The sequence below is a fragment of the Bubalus bubalis genome, chromosome X (genome assembly GCF_019923935.1).
Source record: "Bubalus bubalis isolate 160015118507 breed Murrah chromosome X, NDDB_SH_1, whole genome shotgun sequence".
Classification (NCBI taxonomy): domain Eukaryota; kingdom Metazoa; phylum Chordata; class Mammalia; order Artiodactyla; family Bovidae; genus Bubalus; species Bubalus bubalis.
The window spans coordinates 18,375,691-18,400,997 of NC_059181.1; the positions used below are offsets into that span (position 1 = coordinate 18,375,691).

General features: G+C 47.5%; 1 protein-coding gene across 6 annotated transcripts in view; it reads right to left on the reverse strand.

Moving 5' to 3' along the window:
- Positions 1–25,307, reverse strand: part of SH3KBP1 (SH3 domain containing kinase binding protein 1) — a 336,343-nt gene that overhangs the window by 32,910 nt on the left and 278,126 nt on the right. For all 6 annotated transcript variants that reach the window (XM_044937139.2, XM_025276217.3, XM_044937141.2 and 3 more), the window contains 4 exons: positions 20,053–20,104; positions 17,298–17,378; positions 14,351–14,510; positions 198–283 (listed from right to left, as the gene is read on the reverse strand). In XM_044937139.2, coding sequence (XP_044793074.1) covers positions 198–283; positions 14,351–14,510; positions 17,298–17,378; positions 20,053–20,104 — 379 coding nt within the window. The remainder of the gene's footprint in view (positions 1–197; positions 284–14,350; positions 14,511–17,297; positions 17,379–20,052; positions 20,105–25,307) is intronic.

The window sequence follows — 25,307 nt, forward strand, 5'->3', positions numbered from 1 at the left end:
AGGCATTCTACTTTAATGTGGAAACCATCCTCACGTCCCTTCCTTAGAAAACTGCAACATCAAAACTGACCGAGGGCCGTTAGCTTCGCATTTAAATGGTTGTGTTAGCTGACATCAGGCCACTGGAAGGGGCAAACCGCGCTCTGCAGTTCCTTTCAAGTTTTACAAAGAGAACGAAGAATGCTCTCCTTACTCACCAATGTCATTGCTGCGATCTGAGAGGTCCTTGTCCAGCATGCCAGGTATCGAGCTGCCCACCAAGTCAATCTTGGCACCGTCACCCCTACATTAAAGACACAAGTCTTTTAATAATCATTTTGTCAGCTTTCTTGCACACAATTTAAGGGGTATGCTGCGCCTGGGGTGGGTCGCACTGTTTCCTGGGAGGGGGCCAATGGGAGCCGACAAGCTGTCCAACCACATGGGCCTTGGTGCAAACCAGCTGATACACTGAAAGCCCTCCTCTCCCGCACACATTTTCAAAGATGGCTATTTTAATAACGAGTGTTCAGCAAGGCACCTTCAGCCACAAATCCTCCTGCTGGCCCACAGGGTGTGATGCAGGGCCCGCTCCCGCCCCATGGCCAAATAAGCACCAGTGAACGATAACCGGGAGCTTCCCTTTTAAGGAGACAGGAATTTAGCCAGTGCCACTTGTCAAAGGTCGGCTACTTTTAACCTTGAGAAAAAGGGTTTCTGGCCTGGAGCTGAGGCATCAGCCAGGCTGTTGACAGGCACAAGGTGTCAAGTTGAGATCTGGCAGCCTGACGGCGGGCACTGGGGTGGGGGCCCGTAAAATGAGACAGCTGTTGGGTGGGTGCCCCCAGGCCCGTCGGGACACAAGAGACTTTCCTCTGTATGTGGGCTAGGAGCAGCCCGTTGGGAGGATGGGGACAGGCCTCCAAGATGATGAGAGAAACAGGCCACTCATGCACAGGCAGAAGATTCCTCCAAGTCCCCCGAAAATGGGCAGTTCTGGGACCCTTTCAGGGAGATGAGCCACAAACTAGATTATCCAAGGTCTGTGATGGCAAGTGAAACAGGCAGATCTTTGCTCTTAAAGCAAGAGACTTTTGTCACAACCCCTGTGGTCACCATGTAGCCAAACTAACAAGTAACAGATTCACTCCAGGAGCATTTGTCAAATACCCACCACACTGATGGCTATTGAGCAATGAGAGATACTTGGTAATGAGAGGGCCAAGCCAGGTGGCACCCACTCTGGGGAGGTGTTTCATGGTCTAAATGGGGGAAAGAGACAGACAGAGAACCCCAAGCACACATGGCATAGGCTGAGTAAGATACAGGGGCATCTCAGTCTTCGGGGAATCAAGAACTGGGTCAGGACAGATACCTGTGGGCAGGCCATAGGCACACAGAGAAGGTGGCCTTATAGTTGGGCCTTGGAGGAAAAGGGAGAAAGGACATGACAGAGCAAGGGCCCAAGGCATCTGGGAGGGAGGCATCTGGCCAGGGAGTCTCAGGGCTGAAGTCTGAGTCCCCAGAAAGGAGTGAAAGGACAAAGGTTGGCAAAGGTCAGTTGGCAAAGGTCAATGGTGCTGGGCTGAGTTCCATGGGGTTTGGTGTGTCCCGGAGGCAATGGGGACAGAAGAAAGCTGAAGCTGGCGACCCATGAACCTGGAGGTAAGAGGCAGATTTCTGGGTTCCTCACTCAAGAAGAGGTGATAGGGGTGGAATTCAGCATGACACGCATATCCTTGTGATCAGCGGAGAAGGCCCAGGAGAAAGAGGTCAGCTTCCCTCAGCTCCCAGATGAACAAGACTGACTCTCAACCTCAAGCGCCTTTGCCAGAAGATGAGCAGAGGTGAGAACTCCACGGGACCAGGGCTAGGCTAGATGGCTTGGTCCCCACCAAGAGGAAAGACAACTTGAGGACTGTGTGAGAGCAGGAGACTGCCTCGCCTCAACCCCCAAGGTTGTGGGTCCCCTGGGCTGAGTTTCCACAAGTAACCCCCGCCCCATATCCCCTGGCTACTGAAGCCCAGGTCCCACAAGCACACTCGCCTGGACAGACGCTGAGCCAACTGGAGTGGCAGGATTGAGGACTTTTATTTCAAAACACTTTACTGGCAGGGCTCCTGCATCTGCTAATTTAAATGTGACCTTCTGAATGAAATGCTTTAGAAATGCATTTCTTACTCTTAGTAAGAAAGCACTTTCATTTTTAAAAATTCTTGAGGGTTCTTAATCTTGTTACTTGGTAGCTATGGAGCTGGAATGATTTAGGGCTGTCATCTTCCCGATTCCCGGACTAAACTCAAGTTGTGCTCACAGCCAGCCAACTCTGTCCTTTGGGAACACACCAAGGACTAAAACTTATGAGAACACATGTTCTGTCCGGGGAGAGACGTCACTCAGGCAAGGAAGGTCCAGTTAATTCCACTAGCCTTTTTTTCTTTTGGCCAAAAGGGAAGATGATTGGAGGTGACACTGCAGAGACCGTCAGGGCAGAGGTGGGGGTATTGGAGGTGCAGGTGGGGGGAGGAACTTTGTACATCAGTGAACCACGTGTATGTCAGAACAACTCAGCTGTTTCTGAACACGTGGCTTATTCTTGCATTTTGGGAACTGTGAATCTTGTAGCTACCATTTCCCTCTTTGGTCTGACACATGGAAGCTTCCAGTCCAACATGAGCCTCTCCCGAGGGGCTGTGGAACACTCTATGTGCATTACTGTGCTCATCTGATCTTGGGCTGTATTACTTATCTGCCCTTATTTCCACTTTACTGTCACCCTTTTAACTATTTTATTCTTTTATATGCATTTTCGAAAGTTACCTCCAAGCCTTTTGGGACCAGGGCAGGGTAAAAAGTAGTAATTTTTCAGAATGCGGTATATATTCATAGCATTTGAAACATTCATCTGGGGGTCTATGCTAAAGAGATAGTCTGAAATACACAAATGGGTTCTGTGGATTAAGATGTTTCTCACAGCATTATCTATAATATAGAAAAACTGAAAAGAACTGGAATTTCTCATAAATAGGGGAACAGTTGAAAAACTATGATATTTGATGGACTTTGATATAACCATTAAAATGATATGTGTAAGTAGTTCATGACAACAGGGACAAATGCTTATGTTACAATGTCAACTAAAAAACATGAGTTAAAATTGACATACACCTTACTTCACAGCCACCCACATGCCCTTCTGATATATTAGGAAGAGGGATTTTTTATTTTAAGGCTAGAAGAACATGTATTTAGAATGGCTATTCCTGGGGATTCTGATGGGTGATTTCTAGCACCAGCCCAGCACCTAGTACATGGCAGGAACTCAAAAATACTTGTGGAATGAATGAACATTTGCCTTTTTTTCATGAAATGGGAATGCATTATATATTTATAAGAATCGCACTTTTCCCCAAAAGACAAAGTTGTACAACATTCAGTATGATCACACCTATGTAAAAGCGATGGAAAACAAACCGAGTCATACATAGGAAAAAGATGGGCAAGAAACAGTTTGAAATGTTAATAGCAGTTGTCTCCAGGATAAGCCTATAGGTGAATTTTTCCTTCCTTTGAAAGTTCACTCTTTTTTTTTTTTAAGTTCACTTTCAATAAAAGATGCATACAATTCAGGCAGCTTCTGTTCGCTCCCATTTCTCCCCAATAGTATCATCCAGGTAAAAGACAAGACTGCCTGGCCCCTACCTACAAACTCTCCTTTAAGGATCTCCCCGATCCAGGGGCCTCTGTGATCCCCTGTGACCACACCTGGAGCTCACCTGGGAACCAGCTGTGGCGGGGGTGGGTGGGTAGTAGAGTTACAAAGCCTCCACTGACAGGGCCAGGTGATGAGACGCGTCCGCCCAAAGAAATAGGGAACAGCGCCCATGAATGACCCCTCCCCAGATTCTAAAGTGCCTGCCATATTCTGACAGGAAGGAGACTGGGACACCCCCATCTCTAAATGAGCTCTGATCCCTCATGCCAAGAGCAGACACAGGCTTTCAGTTGAAATTATCTTCTACACAGGGCCAGAAGCAAGCCTATTTTGAAAACACAGTAGGTGCAGTTTAAAAAAGGTGCTGATCCTTCCAAGTAGGGAAGCTGCAGCTGGTGTTTTGACAGTGTTCAGACTGTGGGTGTGGAAGCGTTTTACAATGTCTATTTGTAAATGCCTTTCACTGTATTTATAGATGCTTACAACAAAGCTAATGAATTTCAGTTCTGAAAAATAGCAGAATTTCTGAAATTCTCCAAAGCACATGTTTGGAGCGGCTGACACCCAATGAGGCTGCAGCCCTCCGTGGTCCCCGTTCTCCTCCAGTCTGCCCAACACATGGGTACCATTTTGGCAAAAAGGATGTTACTAAATTCAACAAAAGAGGAAAGAGCTCATCCTTTTGTAGTTTACTAGCTCCCATGAGGATTATTTTTTATGGTGAGTTTCTATGCCCATGGCTGTTAAATAAAAGGAGAAAATAGAAGAAAGCAGGCATATCCCCACATAGTCAACAATGTCGGAATGTGACCCTCACTCAACTCTGATTTTTAAACCAAAATAATGTTATTTTTCTTGTATTTCTTCAGCGGATTTGATTATGGACACTTAAAACACGTGACTTGGGTAGGCAACTAGCAACCAAGAGTCCTCATGCTCAGGCCAGGGACCTGAAATCGCAGGGAATGGGCTGACAAGCCCAAGGACATCCGGCCGGCAGGAGTAAGTGGAACCCACAATCCCGGAGAACTAACAGCAGTACCACACTTGAGTGGCTGCCTACCATGAACCAGGCATGAAGATGAGATCCTTCCATGTAAGATTCAACCGCCCCAACTGTCCCTTGAAGAATCTCCTCTGTGTGGCAGACAGAGAGCTGCACCACCCAGAGCCCCATTCTGTGAAGTGGGTCCCCCCACACTGCTAGTAGAGGTGCTGGCCCCTCCAGGGACCGCCTCAGCTGCAGGGAGCCTCCTTCGGCCTTTCAAGGGCGGCCCACGCTTCATGGTATAAAAGTCTCAGCCATTTCAGAGGGGGTTTTGGGGGAGAATGGATACATGTATACGTATGGCTGAGTCCCTTTGCTTTTCAACTGAAACTCACAACATTGTTAGTCGCCTAGACCCTAATACAAAATGCTTCTGTTGTTAAAAAATTAATTTAAAAAAAAGTCTCAGTCATTTCAACTGAACATCAACAAGTCAGAGGGGTTGTTTTAGTCCCAGAGCTCCATGGACTTGGCCGAAGCTTTGGTAAGGCAGCATCACAACTTTTCTCCCTCTGCCCAACATGGCTTCCTTCTCTCTCCCCACAGGCACTGACCCCTACACGTATCTTGCATTCTAAACACTGCCACAGAGGCTGCTTTCCAGAGAAGCCCACCTGGGAGGCCCTTCTTTTCATTATATAGAGCAGGAAACTCAGGCTCAGTGAGAGGAAGTCACTTGCCGACAAAAGGTTATAAAACTAGCAGAGTGGTGGCATCTGGATTTGAACCTACTAACTCTGACTCTGGAGCGCAAGCTCTTGACTACTTCTCAGAGCTGCTTCACTCAGCCTGCTGGTCCTGGAGACCGTGTAGCAGGGTGGAGGCCTGGCCACCCGTGTCACTGCAGCTCACTGCAAAGGCTGGGGACATCGCCTTTGCTCCCTGAGCTAAAAAGTGCTAATAATAAACAAAAATCACATACCTGAACCCAGAAGGGCCTGCTCTTCCCCCTCAGATCCGAGACATGAGATGGGACACATGAACAGTTGGAAATGTGGAAGACGCACCATGCGCATCCCCTGAGAACATGAGCTCAGCCAGTGGCCTGGCCCAATTTAGCCCAAGTTGGGACAGTTAAGCCAAGACATGTGGCCTGGAAAAGATGCTGAAGTGCACAGGAGGCCGAGGCAAGGAAACAAGTACAATAAATAAATGAATGAGCAGCAGCACTAACAGCAGCAGCTAAAATCCACCCAAAAGACCCCACAACCCTTCTAGAGGGGAGTGGGGATGAAGGGAAACAGTGAGTCTACTTATTCCTACCAAGCGAAAGACTCCAAGTCCAGACGATGAATCTTTTTGTCAGTCTCCCCTCTGGACCCTCAGCAGGATCTATTACTATCATGTATGCTTGGGTTTTAACTGTCTAAAAATTGTTACGGGGGAAAAAAAGCTGGGAAAGAAAGGAAAGAAAAAAGAAGCAGAAAATCCTTGTACCTTGTTCTCAGAAAATCACTGGGGGGCACCTTCAATCTTTGATTTCCCCCCCAGCTTTCATCCTGCCTGGGTTGTTGTTCAGTTGCTCAGTCATGTCCGACTCTTTGCGACCCCATGGACTGCAGCGTGACAGACTTCCCTGTCCTTCACTGTCTCTCGGAGTTTGCTCAAGCTCATGTCCATTGAGTCAGTGATGGATCCTGCCTGGGAGTCTAGCCACTTACAGGGATGACAGATGGCAGATGGGAAGTTGCTAGAGAAACGACTGCAGATTCTCTCTCTCTCTCTTGCTCCAACCCTGCAACCTTGTTTTATCAGCCCCTTCTGATGCAAAATCACCCTATCTTACTCCTCACCTCCTTCGTCTTGGTCCAACTATGCACTGAGGATGCGAGGTCAGAGGAAGTGAATGCTCTCCCCTGCTTTCCAGGCTGCCTTATTATAACATCTCAGACTTAGGCTCTGATTATGAAAACTGAGTAGAGATTACCCAGCTCAAGCCCCCATTTTCTTATGGACAAGGGAGCTGTGCTCCAAGGCTGGGAGCTATGAGCCCAAGATCATGCAGTTAATTGATGGCCACATTGAAACTCGATAGAAGCTTCTTAACACCCAGCCCTATCTTTGCCCACCACCCTTGGGGCAGTGATAATCAAAATGCATATGTTTGATGCTTCTAGAGCTATTTCTCTCACAAAAAAAGCAGTGATAATGGCCCTTCCTGGGCCCCTCCTGCCTGGGGAGGTTGAATCTTTCCTTCAGAAAAGGACAAAATGGTGGCAGCAGTGAGGCCAGGGGTGCAGGAAGCGGGGACCAGAGAGTGGTTTTCCTGTCAACTCTCCCCTTGCACCGTGTCCCTGTTTGGATGAGCACAGAGAGGCTTGGCTATTTATAGTTGGTGAAGACACTTTGGAAGATGATGGGACACTGCCCGCTCAATTCTCCCCCACATTTCTGTTCTCTGTGCAGACTCTGCAAGTGTGTGTGGAAACAGGCCTCCGTCCAGAGCCCATCCAGGGCATGACGAGCCCCATAGCCCCTGAGGCCAAAGAACGATGACACCCACAGCCCTCATCTGCAGACCCACAGCCGGGTATCTCAGAGGGGCAAGGGGCTTTTCAGATGCCTGGAGGAGGGAGTTCTCATCATCAAGCAACTCTGAGAAGAGTCTGGGGGTGGGTGTCACTTGGAGGAAGAGTGTTCAAAGAAACAGCCCATGGGAAAAGCATCACAGGAACCACGTAGTACTGTGCCCATGCAGGGTGCCACTATCTGCTGCTGATTCCTTGCCTGCCTCTGGCCATCACTGGCAGGAAAATCAATGTGGCTCAGTCTGGACTAAGGCTAAACCACACTACTGCTGGATCTTGCTGCAGGGAATAAAATTCATTCTTTGTGAGGGTAGAAAGATGTATGGAGAGAGTTATACATACAAATGAAATGAGGCCAGCAAATACCGCACAGACATTTCTACACGATGACCAGGTGTTTCTCTAGTATCCTGTAGGATTCTTGTGCGCCATACATCACCCGCCCTCCCTCGGGCCCCAGCCTTCCCTCTGCTTCCACTCCCTGGAGACCCCTTGTTGTGCAGTTTTGAGGGTGTCCCTATTTCCCCATTCCCTCAGGGCTACCAAGCCTGATCTGCTTATCACCATATGGCAACCCCTCTCCCCGTAAGGTTACCCACTGAGCTCTCTCAGCGAGGAAAAAAGATAGACTGAGGGCCTCACAAGTACTAGCTGAGGAGCCAGGTGCCCTGGGGGTAGTGATGGAAATGGAGACTCAGGAGGTGGCTACCGTGCCCAAAGCCACAGGGTAAAGAAGCAGAGGGGTGGACTTCTGACCCTGGTGGGGCTGGCTCCAAAGCCCAGGGAGCAATGGGTGAGCAAGAAGGTCTGGCCTGGTTACCAGAGTTAACTACCACCCAGAAGGCCTGGTCAAGGGGAGGCACTTGATACATTTCTGAAATGAATGAATGACACACACACACTCCTCTCTTATCACTGAGTTCATGTCTAGCACCCATTTTTCATCTTTTCCCCGTAGCTGAGTTTCTCACAAGACAAGTCTACATGTGCTCGGTTGCCCATCTGTTATTTCTTCAACTCAACCTGAGTTTGTACAGAATCAGCTTGACTGGGATCACCAAGGGCCAACTAGTGACCAAAGACCACGAGTGCCTTTCAGTCTCCCTGGCTCTCACTTTGGTGGCAGTTTTCATAGTGGGTGTGGGAAACCAGTGGCAGCAGCAGCCCCAGGAGCTTGCTAGACATTCAAATTCTCAGGCCTGAACCCAGATCTCCTAAATTAGAAGCTTGGGGAGCAGCGACCTGCGTTTTAACAAGCCTGCAGGTGATGGAGACACACATTCAAGTGTGAGACCCACTGGCCTGTAGCCAGTCCACCCTCCCTTCTCCTAGCTTCCATGGCCACACTGCCCACCCACCCTTTCCCACGGCTCCTCATCCTTCCTCCACCCTGTAAGTAACAATTTTCCCCACTGCTGTCTGTACCCACTGCTCCTCTTCTCTGTAATCTCCTGGAGTGATTATAGCCATTTCATGCCTGTAACTACTGTCTACGAGCCAGTGACACCTACCTCTGTAATTTCTAGCCAAGATCTCTCCTGAATTCTCCAAAGACATATCTTGGTCCTGACTTGTAGAGAAGAAGGGAAACACTCAAGCATCACATGCCGTATCCCTAGGAATCTCTGAAAAGACGTTTAGAATACTCAAGCAATCCAAACTCAAAATGGTGGCCTGGCCACCTGGGTACACATTCTACATGCCTGCTTAGGGAATGTTTGGGTACACTCTGGCTACCTTTCTTTCCCTCTTTTTTTAAAAAATTAAATGATTGATTATCTTAGAGCTAATAAGAGCAAAGGTCTTTTTTTTTCTTTTTAATGCTTTCTTTTGGTGGGTGCAGGGACCACACAAGTCATAGAACCACTAGACCGGCTTACTTTGGGCTAATTTGTATCCCAAGGGGCTTGAAGCAGCCTGGATGCCTGCATAAATCTAAAGAAAAATTAATTTCTGTGTGGGCAAGTTGGTCTCCAGAGAGACATCTGCCCTTCCCTAAGTACTTAGTTGATATTTGGCATATAAATGTTTACTTAATCTTTGCCTCAAGCTAAAATGTCTCAGGACTCAACAGTCACTAATCTCCCAGGGTTTCTCTGATATTCAGAGATCCCTCTTCATTATGAGGGAAAAATGTACAACTCCATGGTCCCTCACACCTGTTCCCTGTTCCAGGAGACTCCACACAGCCTTCAGCCTTCCATGTGAAAGGCGCCTGGTGTGTTTAAGACCTAAAGGAATAGACCATTTCCAAGAAGCACAGGTCTGGGAAACCACCAGGCCTCATGCCCACAGCCTGGTGTCCAAGACCTGACTGCCAGTATTCTCACTCAGATTCCTCCTCTGACACAGGCTTCCACATCTGAAGCCAGGGGACAGTGCCTTCTGCGGTGCTTGAGCCACAGTAACCAACTCCAGCCACCTAAAAACTTCTTGACTTAATGGCCTGCTACCACTCTGACTACTGAAACTTTCTCATGACTGACTGTCATCAACTCCCAGAATGCACTGACATCCACCTGGGAGGATACTGGCTTTGAGAACATCAGCCTCATCTCACTTCAGCTCTTGCCATCTTCCTGAGCCTGTGACAGCCATATAGGCGATCCATTTCCCTCCCTCCTTCCCCTGGTCCCTTCAGCACCTACAACCTTCATTCACCCTCAGCCACCCACATTCAGGGCCCTTCCCTCTGTGGATATGTCCATCTTCAGACCCCCTCCACCTCTGAATTTGTGAACACCAATCTCCTCTTTCTGACCAGCATCTCTAGTACCTCTGACCATCAACTCTCTCCACTTCCAGCTCCCACTCCATCCCTGCGCATCTCACAGACTCTTACTTCTTTTGGCTTTACTTCTTTTCCCTCCATCCCAGAGCCCCTATCACTCAAGTTCCGTCCCCCCAGCCCCCCATTCCCTGTGCTGCCCCAGACAACCAGCATAGCTCCCTGGCAACGCAGACTAAAGGTCTTACTCCCACTTGCCTGTTCTTTGGGAAGAAAATGAAGGGTTATTACAACTTGGGGTGTCCATGTTTGGGAAGATTAACAAAGCTGTTCTGGTCTATCCAGCCTGCGTCTACCTCTTTCCCTCTGGGGTTTATTTTCTTTTGAAGGCACACACCTGCTCTGCTGCTCAGGTTCTGGCTCACTGCCTCCCACTGCAACAGACTGCTAGAGCTCAGGACAGCCTGCTTCTTTCCAGCTTTTCCTTGGATTTTCCTTTTTTTTTTTTTTTCCCTTCCTTTTGGTCCCTTCTCTCAAGTTCAAGACCTCTTCTCATGGGGGTTTCTGACCCTATCTTTATTAAATCGACACTACACATTGTGAGATGTACAACATTACATGTTCATTTGTGTGTATACAACACACATACAAAAAGGTTTAGGTATACTCTGTCATTTGAAATACCTTGATGATCAAATATCAAAAAAGTAAGTAGGCTCTTTTCAGGTATGAAGATAGATGTAGGCAGAAGGCTCTTTGGATGACTGCCTTAGTTACATGGTGGGCTGGATGAGACTAGCAGACACTGTTTTCACACTGTGAGATAACTGACATATCCCCAAAGCACAGACTTCCAAACAAAGAGGCACTTAGGACCCAGGGGGATCTCCTGTCATCATTCGATTTGTAAATTAACTCTGTTATTGGCTTTTTTTGAAACAGTCTCTTTTTTCTGTTACATTTCTACCTTCATTTACTGTTTAGAAATATGTTAATGGAAGGCTGCTACCTGCTCAGATGGACTCCAAATCACGCCAGTGTCCCAGTTCCCTTAGATGAGATTCCTGAAGCCCGTGATCAGGCACACAGATGCCCTTCAATCTATTTCTGCTAAGTGAATGCATCTGAAGACGACTCCTTTCTTACCGAACTTATGTATTCCTTTTTCTAAAAGGTGCTAGTTCCTGTTTAAATAGAAGGAAATTGATCTCTTCTGGAAGCCACATTTGGCGGCGAGCTTTCTGGTGGGTGAGAAGAAGCTAAGCCCAGACACTGCAGCTGGAGTGGCAGGCAACGCCTCATGTCTCGCTTCCAGTAAGAACAGCAAATGGTGATTGTGCATCCATGTGTTCACCCAGCCGTCCATCCATCCGCCCGTCCACCCATCCCGTCAGGTAAATCCCGGCAAGGATTTGGGTTTGCACAGCAGACAATATCCCTTCTCTGGAGGACCACCAACACAAAACTACTTGACACGAACATCCCTGAGTCAACTCATTTGGCAGAGCAAAACAAGTTCATAAACCAGTATGAGTTGGTTGTCTAACATAACTGCTTAGCAAAAAATATGAAGCATGTGAGATACTGAGAAACAGTGAGCCTTTCTTCAATCTTCTTAAATTTTGTTATGTTGAAATCCATGGCATGCAAGGTGACCTGGAACATCAGACATGAGTGCTAGGGAGCTTGTACAGTAGAGCCAAAGTGAACAAAATGAAAGCACTGGCACCTCCCCCCTTTCCGGAACCAGGGCATTCAACAAGTGTATTAAATGAGCCACTACCATATGCTCAGCCCTGTAAAGCATGTGGAGATGACAAAACACACTCTTGATCCGCTTTAAATCTGGGGAAGGAGTCCGGGGGTGTGAACATCCCAAGTGGCAGAGCAGGGGGCCCTGCACCAGGCTCCACATGGGGTGTCAGGCGTTTCAAGGAGAGAGCAACTGTGAGGGATGAGGGAAGGCTTCCAGAAGAGGGGCATGCTAACTGGACAGCTGGGGAGCACTAACGGGTGCAGGAGAGGCAGACAGGGAAGGGAGGAGGTGCCACCAAAAACCCAGGGGAATGCAGACCAGAGGTTCTCACAGCGTGGATGTGGGCTGGCAGTGTCAGCATCACCAGGGAGCTTGTTAGAGATGTCAATTCCCAGACCTCCCCTAGACCAACCGCATCTGTGGGGTGGCATCCAGCAATGTGTGCAAATGAGCTCTCCAGGTGACCCTGATGCACACTCAAGTTTGAGAACCACTGAGTGGGAGTGGGCACTGTTCTCCCTCCAACTGGCTGAGCAAGGGGCCAGAGCAGGTACCAGCTCCTCCTTGTCCAGCTCTGTCACTTGCTGGGGCTGGCAGGAATGAAGCCTGGAGCTTGCCTCACGCTCCCTCCTTTCTGCAAACCAGTGCCCTGGGGGTTTGGGAGGTCGGGGGCTTGCCCACTCATCCTCTCCCAGGCTGCTCAGACCTCACACATGAGGTCAACAACAGCTATGCTTCCCACCAGCCTCTGTCTAAACCCCTCTCATGCATCTTCCTCAGTGGCTCGTCCTTCTGACCTACACCTGGATGCTGCAAGAGCTGTAGGGGAGGGAAGAGCTAAGCAGAGGTGGCGGGGAAGTGGGGCCTCTGTGAGCCCAGAGGACTGGTAGTTATCATTCAGGCCCACTTTCCCTGGAGGTCTAATCGATGGCCCACAAGGCCCACACCTATGTCCTAACAAGACAGTTGAGAGCAACCTTTGAAGGCGCAGAAGCTACTGGAATTGCACTTCTCTTCAGATCAGATCATTAGAGAGACTGGCAGGAGTATTCTGGAAATCGTTATTGACTTCACTGAAACGCCTGTGGTCCCTGGAAGGCTGTAAGAATTTGGCAGAGCGTGGCTTCTGTTCTCCTTTCACCACCACAAAGTGATGTACGACCTCTGCTGGTCCACCCTCCCTGGGTGTGGAGCACATATTCTCTTCAAAAGTACTTAATGTTCACATACATACCCCTTTCCTTCTGAAGTGTGAGCCCTGGGCCAACCACGCTACTGAAGCGGCCCTTGCTCAGGTCACTGTGGCTGTCAAGTGGCCTCGTGGTGTGCATGTCAGTCGGCAGAAGAGGACACAGCACGTAGGAGGCTGACCAACTCAACAGTGGCCCTGGTCCCATTAGTTTCCCCCCAGGACATCATAGGGGGCAGTTGTTTCACTGGATCTTGGGGGACACCTGCCAAATGTCATGGGTGAACCAGCCGCTCCTCCAATGGGCTCACACACCTGAGATAATCATGTATTGTGTGTATTTTACCACAGTTAAACCTTTTTTCTAAAATGTAAAGTGAGCTATTTTTGTTCCAGTTTGATACACAATCATAAATATGACAATGGAAGTGAAACTGATTTACAGCCCTAGGGCTACATACTTGGGAATTATATCCTTCCATCCTTTCAGATGCATTCCATGATCCCTGCAATCTACAGACAGGGAGAGTGAGAGGTGAGGGGCAGTGACCTGCTAAGGCTGCCCTCTTCCCATGACATGGGCCCGGAAGCCTGCCTGACCTCAGCACAAGGGCACCGAAGCCCCACGAGATTCTCCACGTGCAAACTTAGCTCACAAGAACAAAAATTCGGTGAGTGACCATGTGTTGACAGGTCCACATAAAGAACTCTAAGCCACCAACCTGCTCCAGTATATCACATCAACACGTAGAATGTGCAAGTAACAGTAGAAAGTTCCAGCAATGAACTTGTGGAGAGAATGCAACACTCCCTTGTTCCTTGTGGTAGGCATCTTGGGTCTGGAAGGCACACTGTCCAACTCTAATCCCATCATATCACTAACACTAACAGTCAGCAGCAGAACACATTTGAGTTTTGCCGGGCCCGTGTCAGAACTCATGCCTGAATGAAGCATGCCCCTTGCCTTTGAGGGTCTCACAGTCTGCAGACATGGACACTAAGGCAATCTTTGCTAGACTACGTCCTGGGGCCCACAATATGGCTGTGCAGCCAAGGGCAGAGGGAGCCTGGGATTGCGGAGGGAGGCGCCGCAGAGCAGGGAGAGGCTCAGGGATGGAGCAGCCAGTGAGAGGACCTCCAGGGGTGAAGGCAGGCCACCCCTAGCACTTCCGGTCTGAAGGGCAGCTGGCCTTGCTCTAAGGGTGCATAGGGAATTCCCACACGTGAGCAGGGCCAAGATGCCAGGACCTGGATTCTCATCTGTAATCCTGAAACCCATGCTGCGCCTCCCAGCCTCGCTCCCACTTCTTCCCAAGAACAGGACCAAGGACCCAAGTGGCCAAAGTCCAGTGTCCTCTGGTTGCCCCACCCCACTCCCACCCTCGGCATCAAGAGCAGCACAGTACCTGGTGTGGGTCAGGGGACCCACGGGCCGCTCTGGCCTCCTCGGGGGTAGCGCGCCTGGTCTGCTGAGAGAATTGGTCTTGGGTGGCCGTGGCTTTTTGGGTGGTATGGCAGGAACAGAAGGCTTCTGTAAATCCAGTTTTGGCTCTCTCTCTGGTCTTTCTTTAAGGAAGCATAAGGAAGACAGAGAGAACTCATGTAAGGGACAGTACCGAAGACTGTGTGCTTCTTGCTTAAAAAAAAAAACAAAACAAAACACTGATGCTGTTTGCCAAGGTGAGGATGGAAGCAAAGAGCATCACCTGTTCTTGGTCAAGTTAGAAAAAGTCCTAGAGAATCACAGGCCACTGCTCGCCTTTACTCATGCTGGTCCCTCTGGCCGAGGGTCCTTCCAGTCCCTGCCCAGCCTTGGAAAACTCCCACTCACACTTCACTGGGCCTACTCACATTTTCCCAGGCTGCAATGTCACACCATCATGTTCCCTTCTCAACAGCTGGACCCACCCTCAGAGGCACACTTTCCTACTACTCCCTTTCCTAAGCCATGAAGGACAGCCCTTTATAAACAAGCTCCACTTGAATACTTTCTGGGTGTCTGTATGCTTGGCCCAGCCGGCAGGCTGTCAGCCCCCAAGGGCATCTGTCTAGGACCTGCATGGGGCCTGGCACTGAACATGTGCCTGGTAAATGGCTGATGGGTTTGGTCAATGACCAGCGGGACCTGTAGGGTGTGGGGAAGAAAAAGGCCTGTCTCCTCCCAGGTCAGCCTGTGTAGAGTGCCAGGAACCAATAACAAGGGAGCATTTCAGAAAAAAACAACTGAGTCTGGATTCTCTCTGTGCACAGTTTCACCTTGGAAGGTAAACTGGGACTTCACAGGTAATCAGTTTCTGAGGGTTTGGGGCTTCATAGCTATTAGAATGAAGTTACGCCAGATCTAGTGGCCAAACTGGTCAGGGTTTGGTGGCAGCTTCCTGTATTCTGTCCCAGATTCACCTTGCCCTGTGTGTGCTATGAAGAGCCCACACCCACGTGCTTCTCTGTAAAGACAGGGCTTCAGAGAGCTGCCCGTTGGGGGACTGGCAGCATTGCTGTGTTCACTCGGAAGCTGGCACCCTGAACACGTGTTACTTGCAGACACAAACTCACGTCGTTTGGGCGACCTGGACAACTGGCAAAGCTTTAAAAAGCCCACCAGGTATCATACAGACATCACTGTGCTCAGCCCCACAAAAGTTCAGTAAGGGAGTGTGGATTGCTAGGAACTCTTTTCCTGGTCCTCAGGGACCAGAGGAAGAAGGGCTTTGCTAAAATACAAAGGAGCAGAGATTCCTCCTGCTGGGAGGGACGGGCACTCTGGCAGCCTACGGAACGAATGGGAGAGAGGGTTCGTGCCCACCTACTAGGGAGGTCGAGTCTCAAGGTGGGGCTGGTTCACCAGCTTCCCTGTGGCTTTGGACCAGAGCATCTGCACCCTGACCCACTGCGGCCTAGAGCAAGGCATCATGAAAGGGGAAGGAAGCAGAAGTGTGTGGCCATTTGGCCAGCCAACTGGGGTGGCTGTTCACATGTAAGCCAAGGCCATATGCTAGTCAGCATGGAACAGAGCAGGCAGTGTCCTCAACACAGAGCCTGGCGAGAAGCCCAAAAGCAGCCACATGTCCTCTATGAGGACAGAGGCGGTGTTTAGCTATGTCACAACATGCACACTTCTATCAAAGAACTATTCGGATGCTGAGTAATTTTACTGATCTGTGATGCAGACCTGGCCTTCACAGTGAGCTTCTACAACTCAAGTTTTAACTCTTCACTCTGAAAGAAAGACGTATAACTTCTTAAGAACTTGCAGTGTTGGTAAAACTTGTGGCACACTGATATAAAATATTACATTTCACAATAAAGTTTCATGAGGCCACCCAGGAGCACCTACAAATAATTGTGTGCATTAATTCAGCATTTCTCTTGTGACTTACAAATAACTGCTTTTTAAAATGGAATTTGCTCTGCCTCCTGTTAATAATAATAACCTAACATTTTTCCCATAAAATGTGTGATCAATCAAATTTGAGACACCTAATAAAAGCAGTCCTTCCACAGCATACAAATTTCTTTGGGAGGGACACTCAGGCTATAGAAGTCAAACCCAGCCATAAAACTGACTGTGTGATACAGGTTAGGGTACTTTCCTGAACATGATCATTTTTGACCCCCTTAAGGGGACTGTGGGCAGCGGGCTGCTTCTCCCAGTTTGGCCATGCCAGCCCCATCATCAACATTCCTAACCAGGGACGTGTGTCTATAATACAGTAGCCAGAGTCAAAAGCCCAGCAATGACTGACAGCTTTCGTTTGTCTGGATGGGAATCTCTCTAAGCCATACTCACTCATCAGCAGGTAATGAGCGCCTGGGGCACTAGGCTAGCCAGAAAATGTGGCAGGTACATCCGGGCCCTCGGGGGACTCACACTCGGCATCCTGACTTCAGGTTGCTGCTGGTGTGGCTGCTGCTGCTAAGTCACTTCAATCGTGTCTGACTCTGTGCGACCCCAGAGACGGCAGCCCAGCAGGCTCCCCCGTCCCTGGGATCCTCCAGGCAAGAACACTGGAGTGGGTTGCCATTTCCTACTCCAATGCATGAAAGTGAAAAGCGTCTGGTGTGGGGAAGGTGGTAATTGCAAGAAGACTGGGATGCAAGAGCCCCAATGTGTTAAACGACTATTTGGGTGTTTTTCATTTGATGAGAAATGCTGGCCCAAAGAAGCACCACAATCACTCTCTCTCCTATTTCCTTAGACACAGGAAATTTAAAAATGATCAAAACAAAACCATAATCACCATATTGCATACTGCAAAGAAAAAGCAAATTCTGTGGGTAATCTGGAGTAGCCCTGTGACAGACAGTTCTGTCCCCTGCTGTTCCAGAAGTGCCAACGAAGATGTGATTTCATACCTTTCTCTTCTGTTCTGTTTGGAAGCGTTTCCGGTCTTTCAGGAGGTATCTTTTTAATTTCATGTTTTCTTTCAGTGGTACCTGGGCAGGGGGAGGATAACAATTATTAGCAAATGTTTTCCTATCCACTTATTAGATGCACTAGCATTTAAAATATTTATCAGGTACAGCAAAGTCAACAGATTTTTCCCCCCCCTAATCTGAGGGCTGGTGTTATCTGGCAAAAACAAGCTGCTTAGAAACAGAGCAGAAGCCACTTTTGGCATATGCCATTAACTCTGCCTACCTATACATTCTTAATTTACAAGAACACCACTACTATTTCTTGATGTTTAAATCTGACTTCCTTCAGCATCAAAGTAGACACAGGAGACCATGTGGTATGGGTAGGGAATATGTATAAATCAATAAACAAATCCATGGGATAAGACGATCATTGTTTGATGCCACCAAATTTGGAGCGGTTTGTTATGCAACAATGGTAACTAGAACATGCATTCTTTTTTTAAATTGAAGGTTAGTTAACTTACAGTATTATATTATTGGGTTGGACAAAAAGTTCGTTTGGGTTTTCCTGTAACATCTTATGGAAAAACTTGAATGAATCTTTTGGCCAATCCAATAGTTTCAGGTGTACAACATAGTGATTTAATATTTTTGTTCACTACACCCCATATAATGTTATTAAAATATTGACTATATTCCTTGTGCTGTATATTACATCCCTCTGACTTATTTTATAACTGTTGTCTGGACCTCTTGAACATCCCTTTAAGTGGTGGGATATAACGAAAAAAAATAGGTGGTTTTCCCTAGGTCCTTTGCATCTGAATTCCTCAAGTACCATATTTTCCCAAACAGGACAATTTACACTTCCTCTTCACGCACATGGACTGTAGCTGCTCCCTCGCCTGGGGCCTTCATCATCGTCAGTGCCCTCAGGTTCATAAGAACACTTGGAAAATAGCTGAAGCATGAAACCCATCACAAGTACTCCTCTGATTTATGGACTTGGTTGAGTGATTGACAAATCCCTTATATGACCAACCCTATAGATGGGTGCTTGGTACTAAAATTTCAATCACATGGCATAAGAGGCCAAAAGAACTTAATGAGTCCCCTGAACACACACTTTACCTAATCTCTTTAATGACTCACTACAAATTAAACACTGGATCTGATTTCTATCAGTTCTGTACCTGATTTTTTTGTAGTCAAATAACCAAACACAAGGAAATATAATGAGAAAGAAAAGAGGAATATCTACGTCCCTGTCACAAAGCAGCATCCAAGATTATACAGGAGGATAAAAGAACAGTAGTAGTCATCGAGAAAGATTAAACGCCAATCATGCTTTAGCCCTAGAGATCCAGTACAACCTTTGGTAGAACTGTTTTAAAAGGATAAGAATTTGCCTACCATGCTACAATCTGGTCTCCTAAGGCTAATGAAGAAGTTCAGCATCATTCTGAGAGACACAGGAGGAATGGACAGTCCTATTGCCATGAAGAATCCAACCCTAATGACATTCCAGGCCACCTGAGCCTGGGACCACTCAACTCACCTCCTTGGTCTCCATAACCTGTCACTCAGGCATCTAGGGAAAAGGGTCTTCAGAAAAAAGCCAATCAAGAGCCTGCTTTCATCTCAGCAAAATAAAATATTTATCCAGCCAGAACCACTAGGTGGCAAAGTTAAACTGCTCAACACAAACAAGGATGGGGGCTGAGCAGGAGATGCAATTAACATCCCATTTTGGGGCTTAATCTCTGTAATTCTCAACTATGCCAAAGGGAATGGGAAAGGAATGTGAGGTCAAGCTGATTTTAACCCCCAACAGGATGGGCCAGAAGAAAAAAATCACTCCTAACAAATGGGTTGAATAAACCAATCGGGAAATGTATTCATACTTTAAATGCTATATTAGAATATCGTAACTGCAGAATTAAAAATACCCCTGCTCTTCTTCAGTTTGAGTTAATTTTTTTAAATGCCACTTAACTAGCTATGCATGGAGGAATTTCTCCCTAAACTGTGTTTCTAACCATGTTAAAGAGCAGTTCTTCTGGGAACTAGGAATGCTCATCTTTATGTATGAGACGTCAGTGTACAATGAGTTACCAAGTGTTGAACAACGTCAAGTCTTCCTATATTATTCAACCTTAATATCTGAAGCCCACAGAAAAAGTGAATTAACTGGACTCTTTTCCAGATGAGAAAAGAGTCATGAGGGAAAGTATTGCTAGAAAAAAACACTTTTTTGTTGTTGGGGGCAAGTGAAGTAAGTACAAATTTTGGTTAACCGCACAGGACAGAAACTGAAAATTCAGCACTGCCATCCATGCACAGGGACGCCATGACCCATGGGAAGCAGTTCTTCCCAGGCTGACCCTCAACAGGCAGACACGGGCAAAGCACACAGCTAGTTCTTCTGGCCACAAAAGTGGTTTATTTTTATTTTTTTAAAAAAGCAAACAAAGCTGGCTGATTCCAAAACAAAGTCTTTCCAGTCATTCTCTTTGAAAGCTAGATTCTGTTGCTGTTGTAGCTGTATTGGGGATACATTTTAATGACACATTTGCTTGTTTAGGAAAAACAGGAGTGTATTTAAAACCTGCCTGTCAAGACCAAATCATTACTTCCCAATTTGGTCATCTGTGGCCTTTGAATCTAAAGCTCTTGAGCTCTACCCAGGATGCTGTAAACATACAGAAACAGAAAGATAGTGTGTTGACAGAAGCGAGAGGTACATTACCTGCCCCTTGCTTGATCACGGGAGCCGAGGGAGGAGGTGGCTTCTTGGGTCTCTGAAAAATTAATGAAAATGATACCACATGAGATTGTTGGCAAGCCCGGCCTCTCACATAAGGACCACAGACAGTGTTTTCTAGATGTAGCTTGGACAGTCCAAAGAAGCTCTCCAAAAAATTGAGCAATTCTCTCTCCAGGGATGTCAGGTTTTGGCACCTTTAAACAAACACTAAAATAAATCCAGTCTGCAAAACAAAGCTCTGATGGACAAATGAAATACCATTTCCCCCTTTCTAAATTTGTAACAGCCTTCTGGAAAAGCACGGCTCAGCAAAAATGGCCTGAAACCAGCAAGCACAATGGTACTCCTACGCTGAAACCGCATTTGCAATTAAGATTTAATCTGCTGAATAACCAAGCGATTCAGAAAGAGTCACTGGGAATGGCTCTAAATTAGATGGGCTCTGGCTGTGGGACCTGCAACAAAATGCAGGCTGAGGAGCCCCTGTGGCTGGGCAGGGTTCTAAGCCTTTTGCCCCTTTTCACCTCAAGGCTGCTAGGGTCCCCCACAGACCATTCATACCCTGGACACTGGAATGGAGTTTCTTTGCCTATCAGCTGCTATTTATTTTTCTCTCGCACCCTATCATTCTAGAGGGGGATGAGCAGCAATGCAATCAATGGCATCTCCTGGCTCACCCAGGACTGGCTGGCTATAGGACGGAGGCAGTTGGGCTGGACTTGGCAAATGTCCTGGGGCTGAGAGTCCAGCCAGGGCAGAATTCTTGGACGCCATTCTTGGACAGGGGAGAAGGGAGCCAAAGGCAAGGAGAGAACCATCTCATTATCAACGTCATTAAGGGAGACTTCCCTGGTGGTCCAGTGGCTAAGACTCCATGCTCCCAAAGCAGGGGGCCTAGGTTTGCTCTCTGGTCAGGGAACTAGATCCCACATGTGACAACTAAAATGATTCTGCCACAACCAATACCTGGACCAGCCAAATAAAGAAGTAAATGAATAGTTTTTGAAAAAACATCATTAAGGAAAGATGGACTTGGGAAAGGTTTGAGCATATGATCCGTGTTGCTGCTAATACTTCTCCTGGCCCTCTCTGGCTATCATATACTTGTGATTTTTAAAAAGCTCCACAGACTCTTCTGCATGCTGAAAAAGCACTACTGTGACCAGCCAAAGTGCCCAACCCACCTGTGCCTCCCGGTTCCTGATGCAGTACCAGGGCACAGGAAGAGATGGTTTTCAGTAAAACCTACAGAATACGAGACCCACAAAGAACTATCTCAGGGCGTATCACAGCATGCAGGCTCTGGATATGAAATTTCAGCTCTGCTCTATGAGTGGGGTGATTTGGCCAAGTGACCCCAAGTAAGAGTATAACATGGTGGGCAAGAGGCAGGGCTTCAGAATGTGGCCGTCATTACACAGCTTGGCTCTTTCCATTTTTACCTGTGGACCCTGGGCAAGTGACCTCACCTAGATGAAAGCTCCCATCTGTAAAATGGAGATAATATTATTACTTCCCTCTTAGGAGGAGGTGGTTTCACAAATGGAGAGAATCAGTAAGCACCATCTCATCCAAGCCTCATGACAACTCTCAAAGGAGTGATATTATCACGCCCATTTTTCAGATGATATAATTGAGGCTGCAAGAGATAAAGTCATTTCCCAAAGTCACTAGGCTAGTAAACGGGACAGGGGGCCAAGAGTCTAGGCCAGGGCTATCTGTCCTGTAGGCGTGCTCTTAACCCCTGTGCAGTGGCCATGCTGCCAGAGGGCATCCACAGACAAACCATCTCACGGCCATAAACTACACAGAGTTTACAAAAACACAAGGAACTGTCCTTTGTTAACATTAATGAGGGAAAAAGGGGTATCGAATTGCAGCTAGAGTATGAGCTCAACTATGTTACAATGCATTCAGAATGTGAAAAAGACTGGAAAGACAGAAATCTATAATGCTGATCTCTTGTAGGATTATGAGTGCATATGTGTGCTTCCTTAATATTTTTCTGTAGTGTCTACATGCGTCCAAACTTCATTATGAAAATAAAGAAAGAAGGATCCTGCAAGGTCCCCTCTACATGGGGGCAGGCCCTCCACCAGTCCAATGTGTTCCATTCCCAGGGCTTACTGCTCTCTCCCCTGTTGCCAGCCCCCTCCAGTTCTCTACCCTGGCTCCTTTCCCCTCCTTCTCTGTCTCTGTAGAAATGAGACTGGGGACAGATATGTGTTTACCGAATGAACTTATCATTGAAACCCTGCCAATTAACCTTCCTTTACCTCTGGATCAGAGTCATTTCTTATGTATGAAACTGCCAACACCCTCTGGCCCAATTCTTCCCAGCCCAGCCCCAACCATGCCCACCCCCTGAATGGCTTCCTCACTCTCAGTTGTTGGAACATTTGTCTAACCAATTTCGCATGAGCCTCCTTTTGCTGAAGCCGTTCCCCCAGCGACCTGGCCTCAAACCACAGGGCCTCAGATAAAAAAAGACAATTACAAGTCATATTTTCCAAGATTACTGTGCAAATGAAAAAGAAACCCTTAGTGTTGTGTCAGATTTGGCATGGAACAGACACATGAAATGTGACAGGGCAGGGCAGAGGGACACCAAGAGAGGAGACAGGAAGGACTGTGCTCCCTGACAGTGTGTGGAGAGCAAGTCATGCCAAGTGCCTGCTCGGAGGGCAGAGGAAGGAGACAGTGGTGTAAGGTGGTATCAGGAACCCTGGCAGCTGCGGAGGCAGGTGGGGCAGTTTGGAAAGGAAGGAGCAGTTGGTGAGCTGTCTGTCTTGTATCCACCAAGCCTGATTGACGCTGGCCAGGTGCCTGCTTTGCTTAGTAGCAGAGGAGGTTTACAAGTTGTCCTGTTTTTTTTCCCCTTTGATTGACTTCGCTCCCTGATTCCATCAAACTTAGCCTTCCTGCCTCCTTACATGAGAAATGATGCCACATTTTTTTCAAAAGGGATGTCTCTGAAGCTAATTCTAAACAAAACCAGGGTTCCCTGTAGCTCTAGACTGCCCCTCCAAATGATGAATAAAGTATTCATATGAGCTGACAACAATGTTTTCTTTGAATGCCACAAGAAGACAGGGCAGTGAGAACTGAGAAAGCAGAGTGGGTAAATTGGTGGTAGTAGAAAATTCATCACAAGAGTTCATGATTCTCAAAAGACATAAGCGTGTCACATAATTGATTTTCCAGGATAAGCAGTAGGTCAATGCTTTCTCTATTGAGTTTACCAGCATTAAGTAGCTCCTGTAGGTACACAGACAGAAACAGCCTTTCAACTCAGTCAAGTATTTTAAGTCATGAGTTTTTTAGAGGCACTTGTTCTATTTATTCTCCTCCCTCCATAGTGAAAATAAAACATTCCAGCTCCAAGCCCAGGTGGTGTCATCCTGCTCAACTGGCAGGTTGGTGCTAAGAACAGAGGATGTCAGAGCTCCGAGTGATCTGAAGGTCTCCTTTAGGCTGAGGAAACTCAGGCCCAGAGGGGCCACGTTAACAGCCATGTTAACAGGAGTTAAAATAAATCTCTCATTGTCCAGACTGTGGCAATTCATTAAAAAAAGAACCAACGTGAAAATATTCCTCAGAAAGTCAATGAGCCAACATCTTCTAATTTCCAGGAGAGAAGAATGCCTTCCCTGATCTTCATATGTGCAGAGCATACAGGCCCGTGTGTGTGTGTGCCTCCCTGTGTGGAGATCTGTGGCTTGGACACAGAAGCAAATACCATCCTTCAAAGGATATTTGAACCAGATTTCATTTCTTCCTATTATGACCAGGAAGGAAACAGATTTGGGTGTTCTGGAGTGAAGACAGCAGGAAGGCAAGTTTTGCTTCCTGCTGAAGGATTTCATCATTGATTCTGCCTTTGTGTGGCAAGTCTGGCCAGTCCCAACCATCCTCCTGGACAAGAACTGTGATTTGTCACTATGTGTCACAAGCCAGTTTGTCTTCAGAGTTCTGGTCCCAGACACATGACTTGCTGAAAGTAACCAGAGGAGTGGACTCCTGATGGCTGGGTGCCCTTCAGGGCCTTTTGTCAGCGGGAGATGGTAAGGTCGTGGAAGCCAATTTCAGCCTGACTTTGAGACTGAAGGAAGCCCTCCTTCAGGCCCCTAGCTAAGTTTTCTGGAGGTGTCTGCATGTAAGGCTGGACAGGGGACATAAATACACAGCTCCTGATCAGGGTAACCCTCATGGCTCTAGAAACACATAGAAGCCTCCACTCTGCCCTTTCCTCTCCTTTCCCTGGTGGATTGACAACACTTTGAAGAGTGCATCTGGGGCTATGCCCCTCTGTACCCTACAGAGTTCCCCCTACAGGAGATCCCCGAGAGCTACCACAAAACCTGCTTTTGGGAGGGTCTCTCTCGAGTTTCCTCTTCTTGGCCTCTGGGCCGGTGGCCTATATCCACAGTCTGCCTCTTGGTTGGGCTCATCCAGATTGTCGGCCTGCTGGGTAGTCACCCAGGCTTTGGTGTTCGGTTTCTCCTTAAGGTGCTCTCAATTCAACCCCTTGGCTTGCCTCCTCACTCTATCTATCCCACCTTGAAAGTGATGCTTTGATTCCATGGCCAGACCTCACAACTGCATGGTGGATCTGGACCCCACTTTGTATGGAAAAGAGAAACCTGACAAGGGACCTGGCTTTCCCTGACCCTCCCTCTACTCTTCCTCCTCTTTCATACTATCACGGAGAGCAGCTAGGAGGACGATGGGGCAAAAGGAAGGGAAGGTACACCTTGTCACCAAGTGACCAAATGACAAGGCATTCCTTAGTGCCAAATGTATATTAACCATGCTCCTAAGGACTGAATATTTGCCCATTGAATGAACACAAAATTCTTCTGCTGAAACCTACCCCCCAGTGTGGTGGTATTTGGGGATGTGGCCTTTGGGAAGAGATTGGTCATGAGGGTGGAGCTCTCATGAATGAGATTAGTGCCCTTAAAAAGTAGACCCCAGAAAGCTCCCTCACCCCTTTCACCACACAAGGACACAGCAAGAAGAGAGTTATCTATGAACCAGGAAGAGGGCCCTCAACAGATGCCAAATCTTGGACTTCCTAGCCTCCAGAACTGGGAGAAAGGAATTTCTGTTGTTTATAAACCTAGTCTATGGTATCTGTTATAGCAACCTGACTTGACTAAGACACATACTGTTAGACCCTATGAAGGTGAAGCTTGGGACATGGGGTCTGCCTTCAAAGAGATTATAGTTCAGAT